This window comes from Lepisma saccharinum, chromosome 6, assembly GCF_977018435.1.
Source record: "Lepisma saccharinum chromosome 6, izLepSacc3.1, whole genome shotgun sequence".
NCBI lineage: Eukaryota > Metazoa > Arthropoda > Insecta > Zygentoma > Lepismatidae > Lepisma > Lepisma saccharinum.
In genome coordinates this window covers 38,140,411-38,159,770 of record NC_139234.1, presented here as the reverse complement: position 1 = coordinate 38,159,770, position 19,360 = coordinate 38,140,411, and the positions used below count along the sequence as shown (strand labels likewise).

The window sequence follows — 19,360 nt, the reverse complement described above, 5'->3', positions numbered from 1 at the left end:
CATGGTATATTACCACTTGATTTCTACCATTTCTTGCATTGTTTACCACAAAAGGGTATAAGTCATGGGAATTGTAGCCTGCATTTTAGTAATTTATTGACAATACTGTCTCCTGTAAAAATACACACATAAACATCTGTGAATTTTTGGATACCTTAGCTTGGACATCTTGTATTTTCAAAGCTCATGTAATTTATTCCCTTCTTGTATAAATAGCTACCTCTTCAACAATATATAATTTCTGAGGATATTTTACTTTTCTTTATTTTTGGTATGCTGAAATTTCACTGAATTACTATAACAACATGTATTGGAATCGGTAAGTACATCTGAATCAGTACATTTTCTACTTCATTACGTCACCAACATCATTATTTATTATATTTTTGTACTACTACTAATAAGCTACACCCCAGCAATATTGATTCAATCGATGCAAGAAATCACTGCCCTCGCATTTTCCTGTCGCTCAAACTCCCCTCCAAATATGCCATTATCCACTACGCACACAGAGATACATACTTACATGCAGTATCTGATAGTAATTTGGACACCCTGTATAGAATAGATAATGATGTGGTCTTCCAGTCTCATCGAATTCTGCTGCTTTTTGCTTAGGAAAAACTTCTTCAGGTGGTTTCATGATTGGACGAGATTTCTTCACAAAGAGTCCTGATGGAAACAAATACTCTATGGCTCTCTGCAAAGAGACAAGGGAGGAACAACAGGTTACCAATAGCAAGTTAAGAACATGCAAAACACGGAAAAATTTAACAATTTTATTTGCATTCAAGTATAGTTTAACATGAGTTCGTTAATCTTTAAAAACCAGCTGGATCAGTAGCATGTGACTAAGAGAGATTTCAGACCGAAGAGAAAAGCGAAATGTCTCTCTTCGAAACCAACCTTCAGGAATAAATGCAACCATCCGAACCAAAGAGGTACACCTAGCTGAACAAGCCACTTGCATGTTGCTGAGTCGTTTATCTCAATAATTTGCATCGTCACCTTGTCTCGTGTTTCCACATGTGCGGTGAATGTTTTGCTTTACACTGTAAGGGTCCATGTCACTTGTTGCTTTGTTGTGAAATATCAATGTTGCTTGTTGCCTATTGAGTACTGCTCGTCATCTGCTGCTCGTTGGTTCAATCTGGAAGCTCTATAAGATTCTAATAATTTCTCTGGAACAATTCTTGATATCTCATTTATGCTCCACTCAGAATCCTCAATTTTTTTCCAGTGTACTCAATACACACAGTCCATTTTCGCATGCACTGAAATATATCCTCAGTTTGACTTCACAGGCTTTTAATAGGTGGTCCTGGTATGCACAAAAAATTGCTTACAGGACTTGTTCTTTTTTTTTTTTTTTTTTTTTGTAGATTAGCCACCATATTTGATTGAAAATTGCATAATTCATATTTTTAAATCGCTATTGCTCATTTCTCAGCTATTTCTCAACCGATTTAAATTTTTCTTTTTTTGTTCGAATGCTCTAAGCAAGACCTTCAATTGCGATTTTCATTTTTTTTTTTGTTAAATTCAATAATACTAGACTTAATTGGACCATACTGATTTGCCAAGTGAATATATTCAGGTACAATTTTATTTTTTTTACTACTTCTGCATACATTTGTTGGTGCAGAGGATAAAAATACGGTGTCCCGAAGTGACTGAAATGAAACTTGAGAAATAAAAGAAAATTTCTGTACTGGAGTGACATCGTAAGGGGAACTTATTACTTGTCAATCAGACTGGACATCTTTTTGGTAGTTCTACTGTGTCGCCTTGGTCTGTTGGTTTTGCATGCACAGCGATGTTTTTGAACAGACTGAAAGGGCCCTGTTGCTTCTTGCTTGTCACTTCAGTCTGAACCAGAAATACACAGGAGCATATTTCATATTCTTGATAAATTACGTGGGGGGACCCAAAAGAAACTGGAATTTTTCTCTGCTGGGCAGGCCTGTTGTAGTACATGCTTCCACCGCTAGATGCCTTCTGCATCAGTCTGCCGACCAGCATCATCAAGTAAAGTTGTGGTGCCACGTAATAAATTATAAATTCATTTGTTAAGCACCTCTCGCTTGTTCGTTGATTTTTGTGATGACTGCAAAGTTTGAACAACGTGCGGCTGAAAAATTCTGTTTTCTGTTAGGGAAAATGGCAGGCGAAACCGTTGTAATGCTTGGAACAGCTTACAAGGAAGCTGCTCTGCGGAAAATACAAGTTTACGAGTGGTTTTCCCACTTCAGGAATAGTGAATTGTCACTTGTCGCCCTAAGCAAGGTTGGCCTGCATGTCAAGTCAATACTGTTTCCTTTTTCTAATGCAACGGCATTGTTCACAGAATTTGTTCCTAACGGTCAAACTGTTAACCATGTGTTTTACCTACAAGTTGTGAAACGTTTGCACGATGCAGCGAGACGAAAACGCTCCGAGTTGTGGCAAAGTGGGGAGTGGTGGCTTTATCATGACAAAGTGCCAGCGCACAAAGCCTTGAGTGTGAAACAATTTTTAACTAAAACAGGCGCGGTTGGCCCAATAGCGCACAGGATCAGTGAACCCCTAGTAATATACGATAATCACCTCGAGAATGAACAATAAACAATGTCTTTACATTTTCACATTATTTCGCTAAAAATTCTACACAATAAGTCATGTATTTGTGTCCGTAATACGGCAAACTCTTTTGCTAAGAAGAAACCGCGAATCGGCCATCCTGATACAGACCCTCAGTTGAACCCCTACAAGACAGCTTGTGCCATTGTGAAAGCTTCGTGCAGGAGCAGAAGCTCGAGGAGGGTATAGGGCAAAATACATGGAACAGGATATTGCAGAACCTATGTCTCCACCCAATGGTCATGCGCAGTTCGTTCTCTCGCAGAAGCCGCGGGACAAGGCTCAGTTCTCGTTGCTTCCTCCCTTCCAGTGTTGCTGTGTGCGGTTCAAGTTTGAAGTGTGCACATTACATATTCAATCTTCTCTTGTATCATTTTTTCACCGAACTTATTGGAATAATTGCAAGATTGTGGCAGAGATGGATGAGTGGAAACAAATAAAAGCTGGAATTAGATGCGATGAATTAAAATAAAGGAGATACATTACCAAAATACCTTATGCATGCATTCAGAGGTTTTTCCTTAAAGGTGGAAACACTTCGGGTTCGCGAAGGAGAAAGAATGGCACGAAGACGTGACTCGCTGTCGCTCGGTGTCAATCGTCTCAAGTCTGTTAGTTTTTGAAGTGCTTGGATACTTGTTGGAAAGTATTAAGTGATGCTGCGAGTGAAGCGAGGGATGGACTTTACCTAGGTTATGTAATTTGATGCAGTGTAGGCGTTGCTGTCCGCGCAGGTAAGAAATGACCCATAGAAATGCACATAATTAACATAAACAAACTTCCCTGTCCACTGAAAAAAAAGTGTGTGCTGGTAGACCAGACCCAAATTTGAACAGAGCTGTCGTGTATCAATGAAAGGGTCTCAGGTTCTTTTTCTAGTATGCACATGTCATTAGTTGCCATTTCCCTTTAATAAATGTAGGACCAGTTCTGATTAGTCGGCATGGACGTCCGGAAGGGAAAAAGGGGGCCGCCCCCCCATGGAAATTGAATTTCAACCAAAAATTATATATTACACGCATATAATTTAATTTCAGTCACAGTAATTTTTGGTAATTATTATAAAAGCGTTGGAGTAACTTTAGACTGAAGGAGTGTTTTTTGCTCCTCCTGGGAAAAAAATATATTACTTGCCCCTACTTGAGGACGTCCATGACATTCCAACAATACTCAACTTTTTTCATAAAGGCACAATTTATTGCAGTTTCAGCCCTAAATTTATTCGCACACCCCTACTACAAAACCTTATACTCCCAGATACAAAACATTCTGGACAAATCTTTTAAGCCCTCCCCCATCCTTTTGTTAGGCGAAGGAAGTCTATTTTGCGGAAACTGAATATGTGTCACATGACTTCAGTGAACCCCCGGCTAAATAATGCACGAGCCGCGCCTGAACTAAAAACAACATAACCCAGCTTATCCACCTACCATATTCACCCAATCTCACTCCACGCGACTTCTTTTTATTCCACTGAATGAATAAAGTTCTCAAAGGAAAAAGTTTAGCACATGTGGAAGAGGTGAAGAAAAAAACGATGGAGACATTAAAAGGCATCACTTTGCAAGAGGTTCAGGACTGCTTTGAAAAGTGGAAAACACGTTTAGACTGGTGCATTGCATCAAATGGATAGTATTTTGAAGGGGATTAAATTAATAACAACCAATTTTTTTTTATTACAAAATTCAGTTTTCTTTTGGGTCACCCCACGTACATAGAAACTAATGTCTACATTTGGATTTGGATTGGAACTTTATTACTCCATATGAACTACACAGACTAGTATTTGGAGGGTGCAGTACAGTTCAGACGAAACATATAATTACAAAATTTCTTTAATTTACAATTAGTGAAGTATGGCATTAAAAGCTATTTATTTTATGTATGTTCTATTGAACTTTATGGCATAATATTTTTCCTCGCATGTAATGCCATTTCATAAATGTACAATGAAGGGAGGGTTAATATTTTGTTTTTCTTAAAAAAAAAAAAACATTTCACACAATTTCCTAGTGTTTATTGCTGATAAAGTCCTAATGGCTTGCTTTTGTTTTCTAAATACTTCTAAACTTGCTGGTGAGTTCCTAAAAAAATCTATTGCATAATTCATTTGTGATTGGAACATTGCACAATATACGTGAATTAGTGAATTTGTATTAAGTAATTTGGTAATATGAATCAAGCATCAAAAATCTCTTCTATCCTTAATTTCTATTGTCATAATAATACAAAATCAGATACATGCATTCGTACCATGCCCTGTTCGATTAAGAAATATTGACCCTGGCAGACCTTGTCAGCTCATGCTCAGAATGTGTACAATAAGCTTTCTACAGGAAATGGTAAGAACACTGGCCTTTGGCAAGAGGTGACGAGAGGCCAAGCGAGGGTTTAAATAGGTGCGCATGAGAGCGACACGAGGTCTTTTAATCTGGAAACATCGGAGAAGCAGGAGCTACTGGTCTTATTTCTAAACCGAACAGGGTAAGCTAGTCTACACCCATTCTGCCATTTGCATTGCTCAATTCAGTCTAGAAACGAATCATGAGTCTATTTTAATGAATAGTTAGATATTTGTACCTGCCCGTTCAGGGCTGTCTCTACCATCAACTAGTACTAATAGTACATCCCTATTTAAGATCCCCGCGTTCAGAGGAACGCTACGTGGTTTGAGATGCGTGGTTTTTCATCCATTTTTACGGAAATGTGATGAAAAATTAGAGCAACGTGGTTCTTTTGGAAATGAAAAGCGTCATGCCTTGTTTTCCTAAACAGACATGAAAATTGAAAGGGTAGGCTGCGGAATTTTTTCATTTATTTCACTCTGAAATAAATGAAAATTGAAATGCATTAATATCATGTTAGACTTGTTTCTTCGCAGAATTTTTTCCTAATGGGGGGTTAATTTTTTTAAATAAGGTACGTCACCATTGTTAGTAATGCCTTATGTCATTTACTGAGTTGGAGGACGAGCTTGATACCACATTGGATAGGCTCATCATTCTTGCCAATAATGCTGTTGGTCCGTCTTTTGATGTGTAGGGCCTAGCTTGTGCCTCATCCACCCCAATCAGAAGTCCTCCATTAACTAGAAGCCGCGCACGCGCGCAGGCTCACTTTCAAATTGATAATCGTCCCACAGTTCTTGTGGACCCACCCACCATGGCTCAACTACCTTTTGTTCATCCCTTCCTATTCGAAAGCATTCAGTTTCAGGGTGCCTCAGGGGAGGATGTTTCTAAATTCATAGACCGTTTCGAAAGTGCGGCGATTCTGAACAATTGGGACGAGACGAAAAAACGGCAATTATTCCCGGCGTTGTTATGTGGCCCAGCCCTCCTCTGGTTTAATGCAATTAGCCAGCAACCAGGCGTCAATTTAGTCAGCTATGAGGACGTCAAGAAAAAACTTATCGAAGAATTCACAGGCTCCCTTGATCAGCTGCAGATCGAAGAGCGGATCAGATATCGGTTCCACAGGGACGATGAACCGGTATCATATTATGTTAGGGACAAGCAGACCCTCTTGTTTAAGTTGGACCCTAACATGGCTGTGAATAAGCAGCTTAAATACATAAACGCAGGTCTTCAACCGGAATTTATCAGGGAGATATACAAAAAACAATATAATTCAGTTCCGGAGCTTTTGAAAGACCTCAAGGAATATGAAAAGGCAAAGTTCCTTATGCGCCGTAGAACGGTGCAAGAGCTCTTGCATTCGGCTCAAAAGGAAACTCTTTTTCCGTCTTCTGCTGAGTTGCGCATTCCTCACCAGAACCCCGTAGTTAGCACTACGGCGGTTGCTCCGGAATCAGCACCTCGGGCTAATCAAGACATGACTAATCAGCTGCAAGCCTTGCAAGCTGAATTGGACCTTGTCAAAAGACAACAAACGTCTCTCCCAACTTCAGAACCGTCCGCTGTAGAAGCTTTGGCTAAGCAGGTTAGCAACCTAGCGTTAAAAGTCGAGGAAGTTATACAGTCACACGATCACGAAAACTTTCAAACTGTAGGCCAAAATTATCAAAGGGGTAATTTTAATCACAATCGTGGTTCAAACAACAGACGAGACTTTCAGGGCAGGGGAAGTAGAGGCTACCGTTCAAACAACGGCCGGTTTCAGAATCGTTCCAATTTTCAGCGTGGCCGGGGGCGAGGTTCACCAGCCCCCCGCGGTCGTCCCGATCAAGGTGACCGGCGTGGCCCACTACTTTGTTATAAATGTGGTTTTCCTAATCACCACCAAGAATTTTGTCTTCAAAATCCAGAAGATTTAAACGCCAATTAACCGCAAGTAATGGAGACATACCTGCGGGCAGTAAAAAGATTTTAGTCTCTACTTTCCCGTCTGAAGACCTCATTTATGTACATGCCAATGTACATGGGGAACGTCAAAGGTTTATTGTCGATTGTGGGAGCCAAATAAGTGTAACAAGTGATAAGGGTATTCCTGCCCATGCTAAGAGGTTTAAAATCAACACTCTAGTTAAAGGTGTCACGAATAATTGTTTAACAATTAAAGATTAAAATCAACACTCTAGTTAAAGGTGTCACGAATAATTGTTTAACAATTAAAGAAATTGTACTTTTAGATTTTTCTCTAAATGGATTTACATTTAGGCACCCCTTCAGGGTGATACAAGATTTTGGTCATAATACCATCCTTGGTAATGATTTTCTAAAAGCCCAAAGTGCAACTTTAGATTTTGAAAACAATAAATTGGCTTTGAGCAGATTTGGCACTCCCCCACGCAACCGCATTCGGTTTGAATCGAAGAAAGCTTTTGATGTTTCCGTTAAATTGGCAGGTTTGCTGGTACATACTGTTGAACCTGAATATGTGGCTTCTAAACGAATTGTTGTGAAACCAAGATCACATTTGTGCATCCCTTTAAAATTAGTCAATACAGCAAATCAAAATTTAACTTTACTTGAGCCGGATGCAAATTTTCAGGCTAAATCTGGCATAATGGTACCAAGGTCGATACTCAACCCTGCTACACAACTTGTTTGGGTATCCAACCCTTTGAATTATAGAATTGTAATTCGCAAAGGTACTCGGATCGGTGGCGCAGAATCTTGTGAGTTGGCAACGGTGGATCAGGAAAATAGTTCTGTAACAGTTAATTTAACAAAGGAAGAATCAGAAAACGACGATATCCCACAAGTGGATATATACAAATTTGACATTAATCCTCAATTGGAGGAACATGAGAAAAATCAACTTTTAGAGATTTTGTTAAAATACAAAAATGTTTTCAGTTGGTCCGAGAATGACATGGGCCTTGCCACCAATTACAAACACAGGATAAAGCTTTCTGATCCTACTCCGTTCCATAAGCAGCAATATCCGATCCCGGTACATTTGCGAACAGAGATAAAGAAACAAATTGAGACTTTGAAAAAACAGGGAATAATCCGGGATAGTACAAGTCCTTATAACTCACCAGTTATTCTTGTGAAAAAGCGTGACGGAAGATACCGTTTTATTCAAGACAGTCGCTTTTTAAATAAACGCTCTGTGTTCGATGTGATGGCCATGCCTTCCATTCAGTCTATCTAGCCCGATATGGGGGGAAAGCAGTACTATTCTAGTTCCGATTTACGGTCAGGATTCTTTCAGATACCATTAACAGAAGACAGTAAATAGTACACAGCCTTCTCTATTCCCAACCTAGGTCATTTTGAATTTAATGTTTTAAGTCAGGGTCATATTACTTCTCCAGCAGCGATGAATCGAACACTTCAATTGACTTGTAGCGGAATGCAAAGTGATAACTTCGCCTTTTATATGGATGATCTCTTTACCTGGGGCCATACCTTTAATGAAATGTTGACAACACTGGAAAAATTGTTTCAGTGTCTACAAAACGCTGGCTTGAAAATTTCTCCACACAAATGTAAATTTGGTTATTTTGAGATACTCGCCCTTGGACATTTGGTGGGACGTCATGGCCTACGCTTGAGTGACCGTATTATTTCTTCCATTAAGACTTACCGCACCCCCTCCACCACAAAACAAGTTAAACGATTTTTAGGTTTATGTTCATATGTCCGTAGATACGTCCCATCCTTTTCAGAGAAGGCCCAACCTCTCCAGTCCCTTTTGGGAAAAGGCAAAAAATTTGTATGGGGGGAGGACCAAGAAACAGCTTTTACAAACTTAAAACACGCTTTAATAACTGCCCCAGTTTTGCTACCCTATGACCCTTCTAAAGAAACACGCGTCTACTGTGATGCAAGTCTGAAAGGCCTTGGTGCTATTTTAACACAGCCAAATGCAAATAATGATTTCCTTCCTGTAGCATATGCAAGTCGAACACTCAAAAAAGGGGAAGAAAAATTGTCCATCATGGAACTAGAACTATCAGCGGTTCTGTATGCCCTCAAAACCTTTAGGTTTTATTTAATTGGGAAACATTTCGAAATTGTAACAGATAATAAAGCAGTCAGTTATTTGCGTACCACCCGTAATTTGAGTTCGAAGCTCTCGCGGTGGAGTGCAGAGCTTGATTCATACGACTTCACGGTCGTTCATTGTAAATCTACACAAAATATTTCCGACGCTATTAGCAGGGAATCAACCAACCCCCCGGACGACGAACCGCCAGAATTGGGCGAACCTCGTATATTTCTCCTCCAGGATGAATCAATAGATGTGGGAAAACACCAGCGCGACGACTCATTTTTTTCAGAAATCATAAAAGTTTTGGAGGGGGCAGATGACGCCCAATCCCCCTTCGAAAGACAGGCTTTTTATTATGTGCTGGAAAATGGTCTTTTATACAGGAACCATAAGATGGGTGGGGGAAGTAAGAAATTACTTTGTATACCTAAGTCCTTACGTCATACTGTAGTAGAACAATTACATTCTCACCCGTGTGGTGGTGGTCATTTAGGGTTTACTAAAACATATTACAATGCGCTCAATCGCATATATTTTCCCTATATGAAACGTTTTATACAGGACAAATGTCGCCAGTGCCTATCTTGTCAAACAAACAAGCGCCCTACAGGGCTGCCACAAGGTGAACTCCAGACCTTTCCAAGCTGTTGCCCTTTTGAACGCCTAGCTATAGATTTCGTGGGACCTTTCCCTCCCAGTGGCCCAAATAAATGTAAATACATTTTATCATGCATGGATTTTGGTACCCGATATATGATTGCTGCTCCTGTGGTTGATACCACTGCTCAAACGGCTGCTAACTTTCTCTACGAGCACATAATATTAAGATTTGGTTGTCCAAAAATTATCAATTCTAACAGGGGGGGTTCATTTAATTCCTCTGTATTTAAAGAGCTTAGTGCTAAACTCGGTATTCAGTTAAAATTTGTTACTGCGTATCACCATAATACTTCCGGTTTAGAGGAACGAGGTATCGGTATTTTGCAAGGTATAATTAAGCATTTTGTAACCCCGAAACATGATGACTGGATTACCTATCTACAACCAGCTGTGTTTACGTATAATGTTACGTGCGGCGATTCCAGTCGTTTTAGTCCGTTTTACCTCATGCATGGGTTCGAAGCCCGTTTGCCCTGGGAGAGTATGCTTCACGCAGATCCCTGCGAAAATAGTGCGAACACGGACAAACTTGAAAGGCTAAACAAGGCACGAGATGCAGCTCAAGAAAATTTACGTAAACGATTTGAGTCCCAAAAGAAGTATTATGACAGACGTCATCAAGCAACAAGTTACGCTCCTGGTGAATTGGTATTATTATATAACCCCACTCAGAAGGCAAAAACGGCTAAGTGCTTTTCAGGTGTTTATTTTGGGCCCGCGGTAATAGTAAGAAAGGAAAATAGCAATGCCTATTTAGTGGAATATGAAAATAAGCGCGGCAAGATTGTGTCCGATTTAGTGGCTGTGCAAAGGTTAAAACGCTATCACCGCCCTTCAGGGGGTGAGGAAGAAACGAATATCGTATCTCTTCAAGAAGAAGATTTCGAACCAGTAACCAACCGCCCATACGTAGCCCAAAGCACATGTCGTAATTGTTTACTTTCTGTGTGGACCTTATTTTTATAATTTTTATATTTTATTTTAATTTTATTTTTCGTTCCATTTCCCTAAAAGTATCAATACGTCAATTCGTTTTCTCGCCAAACGTATAAAACCTAATGTACGCACCATTGTTGTTTTCTCGTAGAAGTAAAATTATTTTGTTAGGCATTTGCATGTTTTATATATGAAGTTATTTATAAACACGCTCTGAAATATATGTGCATTTTTTCCATCCATGCATGAGTTATAAAAAGAATTAAATATGTTGTCAGTGAGCTCACTTAGTTAATTAAAGCAACGAAAGTGCGGCACGAGCGTTATCTAGTGTATATTTGTCTTTTCTATTGTGTATATTAAACCTACCGGTAGCATGTGAAAAGACCCGCTATTATAGTTAATAACGTAAGAAATGTTAATGTCCCCGTGACATTTAGCCTTAAATAAAGAAAGAAGTCTGCGTAAGCCGACTAAAATGAAGCAGAGAACCAAGTTCTCATTTAGACCATGTAATTTGTGCTAATAATAAGCAAGGTGTGAAGTTTCATACGTTTGACGAGATATTTTTTTTATCTATTTTCAGTTAAAATTATTCCTGGCCGACCGTTTGACTTTATCTTCTTGACCCCTCCTTGAATAATTCCTATTTACATTGCACTAATTGCATTGTTTCTAAAAACTAACTAAAATACCCGAGAAAATTTTAAGTTAAATTTATTTTGTGTAAAAATATGTGATTTATCAAATTTATTGATTTGATATTTATTGGCCGAAAAGTAATTCATTTATTCTCAATAATAACTAAAAATAACAGTTGTGGTCATTTTAGCAAGTTTAGGTTCAATAATTGCTACATATTTCAACAAGATGCAGTTTTTCCTATATTTATTAATTTTAATTGCATTTATCTCTCATGTCAATTCCCTATCCTTCAAGGAAGTGGTCATAAGATCTTTCCAATACCCGTACATCATTTGTTCAGTAATTACGTTAACACTAGTTTTTATTTGTATGTTAATTATTGCTTTCATTTGTTGTCAGCGAAGATGTAAAAAGTTTTGGAAAATAATTGCCCAAGGGAAATGGAACGAGTAAATATGTCTTCAAGTGTACAATTTTTAAATATATCCCAGTCGGATAGCGACTCTTGGCACAGTGGTCCCACCCAACCCGTTACATGTCGAAATCTTGAGTCAGTTTTTACCTTTCAAGACCCCTTTTATGACCAAGCAGATACTCCAAACGTAATTATCCCACTTGAAATTCCTCCCGTCCGTCTAGATACATTTAATGTTGCATGTCAAACTCTTAATCCATTAAAGTTAGATGATGTTAACACCTCATCTTGCTCTGTTCAAACTAATCCTGTTAAAGTAAAAAGAGTTAAAGGAGTTAAGGTGAAAACACAAAACGTAGATGTGTCTCGAACCGAGGACCCCCAGCCCCACTCTGAACCAATTGTCCCTTTCATTCAAAACATGTTTTATGACGACATATAATCAAGCTGCTTTTCCACGCACTCCCCTAGCCGTTATGCAACCGAGTTCGTACTAGCCTGGGGCGCCGAGCAAGCTTCCCCCCTTCTTTTTATTTTCCTCTGATTCTGTCTCGATGAAATCCAGGTACATCAAGAACCAAAAGTTCATGACAGGTACTCTCTTCCTCTTCCTATTTGCTCCTTGGCACCGCCTCCCTCGTTACCAGTCCTAAGTCTCTATCGTCGTGTTCCCCGCAGAGAAAGAACACGTTCCTGTTATTGGTCATCACTCACGAGGGGCTCCGCCCATCCAGAACGGCCGCTATATACTTTTCCCCTTCCCCCCCCCCCCGACTCAGATCACACATCCAGCAGAGATGAACGATGTCTTTAGCTAGACTCCTCGAGTTCCTGCTTTATGCTGAATTGCATTTCCCTCGCAATTATCATCGTCGAGGCCACTTCGGTGCGCAGTTTCTACTCCACATTCGAGTTAGCGGAAGACACATTTCCTATTTCAGTCTCGGAGAGAGAGAGAATTTGATGACACCTTTCTTTGTTGTGGATGAACTATACACTCAGCTGGCTTCGGCAATGAAATTCCTAGTCTCCAAACGAGGTGTGAATAATAGCCTCTTCAAGGGCGCTTATTTATGCGATTTTTTTTTCTCGTCCCTTCAGAATTTTCAAAAGTTTCCCAAATGAACTTTAATTACCTCTTACAGATTAACTTCATGTTAATCTTCGTAAAGTAGGTAATAGCGAGTAATTGTGCTTATATTTTACTCTTTTAGTATTCTATACCGTTTTTTTTTTTATTTTTCTCAGTTTATTTAGATCAATTTGTTCACGTCACAAACATTTTTTTTTCTCTCCCTTCCAGATACCAAGCATGGCTGACATCGCGCAATTTTATTGGAGGTGTATTTTTCTATTCCTGACAACCCTTCCCACCTTTCAATATACAGTTGCAAATGAAAATGAGGATATTTTTGTAAGTGGGTTGGGCTTATTTTACAAACAACAAGGTCTTATGGTTCACAGTTCCGATTACATATATACAACTGCCAATATTCATATTGATATTAACATTCGGACTGATAACCACTCAGGCTGTGTTAAGTGGTCAGCTATTCAAAATGATACCCATGATCGTATTCAGCAATACTTACGCGAAATTTCACTTTACCTCCCTTGTCGTTTTAAAACCAGCGATAGCCGGCCGAATTGCCACGGGGTGTGGAAAAATGTATCTGGGAGCATTCGAGGGAAAAGATCGATTTTTTTTAATTTAATGAATTTATTTTCGGCAGGCCTTTCCATTTATAACTCCTTTTCAATTCATCACCTTAGCTCTTCTGTTCAAGCTCTAAAACATAATCAAGATCAGATTCAGGCAGAATTACAGGAAATGAAGAAAGACGAAATCCAGACTTTCCGAGCTGTTAATAACATTTTGGTAATCTTCAAACGTTCTCTTATTGCTCTTAAAGCGGATTTAGTTTCGAAATTTTGTGACATCTATACGGAAGAAAGGCACCTAATGGCACTTTTGCATGCTTCAGAATTATTTACCCGTATTGATTTTATGGTAACCGATCTATCGATGAATAAACTGTCTTATCATATGATTTCTCCCGATTGGCTCCGTGTTTTTCTCAGTCTTCATTCTGAATTTAAGGACACCCTGTATATGACGGATCTTGGTCTCTTTTACGCTTTAACCAATGTCTACCTTGTCAATTATGACTTATCCACTCATTCTTTTCATATTTTGTTAGAAACTCCAAATTTACTACGTAACGCCATTTCTCCCGTTTATCGGACTATAAATGTTGGCACTTTTGTTGATAATAAATGGTTCCGGGTTAAGGTTCCCCAATTATCATATAAAATGGAACATAATGGTCAAACCCAAATCGTGGAAATTCTTGATAGTCATTGTAAATTTAATTCCTTCATTTACGTTTGTATTCATACGGAACTTTCAATTCACGATAATATAAAATGTTTAACAAATATTCTATTTCATAATTCCACTATTTCCTGCTCCACAGAAATAAAATCCAACGTCGGGGGGCACCTCACGAAAGTTCGCACTCGAACAGGAGTGATAGTTTCCGGCACAGGCAAATTCCTCCAATCACAAACTTTAAACGGCAATTTAAATACACACAAAACAATAACAGTGTCTGAAGGAACATCCTTTTTCTGTAATTATAAGAATTTTGATCAATTGATTTTTGATGATGAAATCATCCACACTCGTAGAGTTTTAGATACAGAAATAGCTATTCGAGCAATTTCTACACTTTTTAATACCTCTGTAAATTTTTCAAATGTAATTCTTCCTGATTGGACTGACTTTCGACTGGCCATGGAGAAATTAAATCAGTCAATCGCGAACGAACCCAAATTTCATGAAATATTTTTGTCCCATTTTCCCGTTACTATTATCCTATTACTAATTTGGAACTTCATTTTAACTGTTTATTTATGCTATACGTCAGGCGTATGCAAGCGCAAACAAACCTTGACTAGTGAGCGTTAACAGAGTGTCACTATGTCGCCTTGATTTATTCATCCATTTTTATGTATTTTTGTAATTAATGATCTTAACGTCATTGGAGCCATGTCATTTACTCTTTTATTATATCTTAGTGATCCCGAATTTACTTGTGGCTAGGTCCGTTTTAACGGTTGTGACGTTACCAAATTTTGGGTTAATTATTTTTTTTCGTCAGTTTCTCATTTTTACAATGCTTTGACACTTCTGACATGATATTAATGGATTTCGTCGGGTTAATTTTCTGATACCAGGGGATATATTTTATACCATCTACATATTACTTTTATATATTTATCAATATTTAATCCTACATATTTTCGTTTATTTTATAGTGCCATGTCATAACTTTAGTTTTATATTGCACATTATTTTATATTTGGGAGAAGCCAGGGGCTATATATATACAGGGTGACATTTTAATGGCGCCCACGGACCACAGATTCGTATACAGGACATCGAAACAAACAACTTTTCTCAGTAACATTTTTCTTGTTGGTGCGTCGTTTCGGAGCTACAGTCGTTCAAAAAAGACCGTTTTGCCGCCTGGATGCTGGCAACCCAACACAACATTTGATCGTATCTGTGACGTCTTTTCCTGCGGCGAAACAGCGCACGGCAGGGTTGCAAGGAACACACAAATTTTGTGAAAATTTACAAACTACCAACCACATGATTAGGTGTAAAACGAAGCGAGAAACGCGTCCAGTAGACCGAACATCATAGCCTACCAGCCAGAAGATCAGCAGTCATCTCAGGGGAAGGGGGAAGTGAACCAACGATATGAGAAATGGTAAAAACGTATTCAAAATGTAGTGTCAATATCGGATTTTGTCTCAGCCTACATGTCAAATATCAACAACAATACATTTTATTGGGCTTACAGCTTAAATGTGGCTGTTTACGCCCAGCTACATGTCAAATATTTGTAAATCTCGTTGAAAGGTTGATATCTACAGGTTTGTATCCAGATGACTTGTGGTACTTTCGTGCTGATAACGGAAGTATCCGAGGTTCACGTTGTTAAATTACGGGTAAAACACGTACAGCCACAGTAACAATCTAATGATGAATCAGTAGGGAATATACTGCCCTATTCACAGTTGCTAAGTGTTTATCTATGCACCGGATACACATGAAATACAGTCGTCGGAGAGCTTGTATTACTACTACTTATATCCCTGTATTTTCAACCATTTTTGTCACTTGCCTCATAATGCCCTGAATATACAATAATATATTATGTGTTGTTTACCTTTGGAATTTTGAGTTTTCTCATTTCTATTTTGTCATCTGTTCAGTGTGTCACAGACAACTAGTATCAAAAGGACGAAATGGATAGACTTGACTTCCAAGACTTCCACTTGAATTCTATTGTCTTCCTATCATTTTTCATATAGTTTGTTTACTTACTGTTAGGTTAAAGAACGTGTTTTCTCGTTTTCTTTTACGGTACATAATGTGGCTGATTGTAGCTATGTCATTTTTCACAGAATATGAGTGCTCCTGGCAACCCTGGAACGCATCGCTTCACGACGGGATATGACGTCACGAATGCAATCAAATGTTGTGTGTGGTTGCCAGCATTCAGGCGGCAAAACGGGCTTTTTTGAACGACTGTAACGCCGAAATGATGAACCAACGAGAAAAATGTTATTGAGAAATTTTGTTTGTTTTGATGTCCTCTGTACGTTTCCGTGGTCCGTGGGCGCCATTAAAATGACACCCTGTATAATTTAGTCAATATATACATATATTACTTTTGATTAAGTCAGATTTTCATTTTAATGGTGTTCCAGTGTTAAGGCGTCAAATGACATTTTCCGCCTTTTATTTTCTTTAGCCTTCATTCAAACTTTGTTTTATACTTTATATCACTTATTGGGCAGTTTATTTTTACTTATTTTTACTCATGATTTTCACTTGCCTATAAAAGACGATTACTTTACACATTTTTTATATATTTTCAATATTGAATGACTGAGAGCAATGTAGTTTTTCCCATGTCCAACCTGTTTCCTCCCCTGTTCGGGAATTCCACGAGTTCAAGGAATTTCGAAAGTTGCCCAGCGATTTTTTTTTTTTTGAGGCCGCAAGAAGAACGCATTCCTGAAGGCTTTGGAGCCCACCAGCCTCCTTTGGGCTTCAGCGGTGTATGTCACGTAGCAGCACCGAAAACCCTATTCCAAGTGACATCCCAGGATCAGAAGAGCGTCAGAAACATAAGAAGAAATGTCATCTTACAGAGCAAACCCCCACCCCCACGACTCTAACCCCCCTTAAGAAGAAGCATGAACATCTTTCATGTACATCGTCCCCTTTTGCTCTGTAAGGCCAGGCAGTGTATTTCACCACATATTGGAACTTTCCGGGTACAGTCAACGACCCAAATGTGTTGAGACCCACCCCTGTGGATCAGCAACCTGCCAGGCCACCTGTGAACAGTTCATCCTTCCAGTGGCCATATTTACTGTTCCCCTTCTTGGAGTGATTGCAGCACGGTACACCTTCCGTTTTCGCATGCAACCAGCGTACGAAATGTGTCGCCATTCGATGTGTGCCGGAAATATGCAATGGCGTCTGCTGTGAACTTTCGGGGGCCTATCCTAACATTCCCCCCCCCCCCCCAGTGTTCGCCATTGGACAACGCATATTTTGGGGCTTGGAAACGCTACTTGGAGTGGCTTCCCATGGACTACCCTGTGTTCGCCCGCCCCACGGCCAACGTCTTTTCATCTGACCTGTACTGAACAGTATTCCAGAACTTTCCACATCGGGATTCGAATCCGGTCCCCCCGTGCAATTGTGATCGGTCAAGAACCGTGTATGTCCCGGAACAGTGCTTCGTACCCCAGGACTCCGGGGTTTGAGTGTATTTGGATTGCCCTGCCTTTTGATTTCTCAGGTCATAGTGTGCACACATAGTGTGCTACGAACGTCAGTGAAAACATCATCTTCAAATATTTTTTTTAATCTTCGTGTGGTTGTGCGCAGTCCAGTGGAGCTTGGTGTTTACCATGGTCCTTTTGCTCTCGCCTCGAACTGTCATCCTGATGAGGCGGAAGATTGCGAATATGCGGCCTTAAGGTTTCTCACGGATTAAGTTCGGTGCTTAGATAGCACTTGTTCTGAAGACATTCGCATGTATCGCTTTACGATGCAGTGTGTTGAACTTTCCGCTGACTCCACGGACCTGCGAACAACACTTTATATCGCATGTTGACCAACCGTCAGCATTGTTGATTACGAAAGACTCTTCCAGCGTGTGGCTAATGAAAACAAAAGACTTTCTTTCAGCATTCAAGCTTGAGCTTAATTCTGTTCCATTTACTTTTCGGTGAAGGGTCTCCGACATTTTTTTATTATTATTTTATTTTATGTATCCTTTTTGTTCATGTAATAAACAAAACCTTTTAAATTTTGGTGAATGGCAGAAGGTTCAATTTAAACTTTTAATTATTACAATTTCAATTTTGGAAATTGTTTCGCAAGAGGGAGTGTCGTACCATGCCCTGTTCGATTAAGAAATATTGACCCTGGCAGACCTTGTCAGCTCATGCTCAGAATGTGTACAATAAGCTTTCTACAGGAAATGGTAAGAACACTGGCCTTTGGCAAGAGGTGACGAGAGGCCAAGCGAGGGTTTAAATAGGTGCGCATGAGAGCGACACGAGGTCTTTTAATCTGGAAACATCGGAGAAGCAGGAGCTACTGGTCTTATTTCTAAACCGAACAGGGTAAGCTAGTCTACACCCATTCTGCCATTTGCATTGCTCAATTCAGTCTAGAAACGAATCATGAGTCTATTTTAATGAATAGTTAGATATTTGTACCTGCCCGTTCAGGGCTGTCTCTACCATCAACTAGTACTAATAGTACATCCCTATTTAAGATCCCCGCGTTCAGAGGAACGCTACGCATTAAAAGATATTTATGTATTTACATCAACATCTTCTTGGGTGAAGTGTTCAGGGTCTTCTCCCATCATGTTAGCTAGGTGGCGTTTTCCTAAATTGTATTGCAAAGTCTGCTCCTTCATGAATTCCTCTGGAAAGATGAAGTAAACATTACTGTTAGAAAAATGTCATTTTGAAACAATACCAGGATGGTTTTGATACATAAGGTAAATGGCACACATGCCAGCACTATGAACAAAAACGTTCCATTGCCTTTCTAGAAGACACTGTAACGACCCCCCCCCCCAACACACACACACACACACATACAAAAAACAAAGGTGATTGACTGATTGAGTTGGTGTTTTAAGTCCACTTTATGCACAGTAAGGCTAATCAGGACTGGACCTACAGTTTAAAGTGGGATCTGAACCACTATGTGCCTCCACCGGGTATCGAACCCAGGACCCCTTGATTACAAGATGATGATGCTACCACTGCACCATCGGGGATACCCCATTTCTTAAAGGTGAAAACAGTCACTTACTTAGCACTTGCTCAGGTAGCTAAGCTAAATCCTGTTCTTGGACAATCTTCTTTACTTACAAGTGTCATCCAAAAAAAGAGAAACATTTCGGTGTGATACACAAATGATAAATGATGTGTGCAAAAAAGTCTGTGCTACAAAAACTACATACCTTACTCTACTTTTCCCCATATTCGCCATACCCATTCAAGCACTTACCATAAGTGTGATACCAGTTTGTTGATACTGCCATTGTGCTTAGTTGCCGCCAA

At 39.4% G+C, this 19,360-nt stretch overlaps 1 protein-coding gene across 1 annotated transcript in view; it reads right to left on the bottom strand.

Annotated features, from left to right (window-relative positions):
• The window catches only part of mRpS9 (mitochondrial ribosomal protein S9), a 60,414-nt gene that overhangs the window by 24,571 nt on the left and 16,483 nt on the right, over nt 1-19,360 (bottom strand). Inside the window, exons 3-4 of the mRNA XM_083124656.1 lie at nt 18,610-18,713; nt 527-700 (exon numbers count right to left, since the gene is read on the bottom strand). Coding sequence (XP_082980782.1) covers nt 527-700; nt 18,610-18,713 — 278 coding nt within the window. The remainder of the gene's footprint in view (nt 1-526; nt 701-18,609; nt 18,714-19,360) is intronic.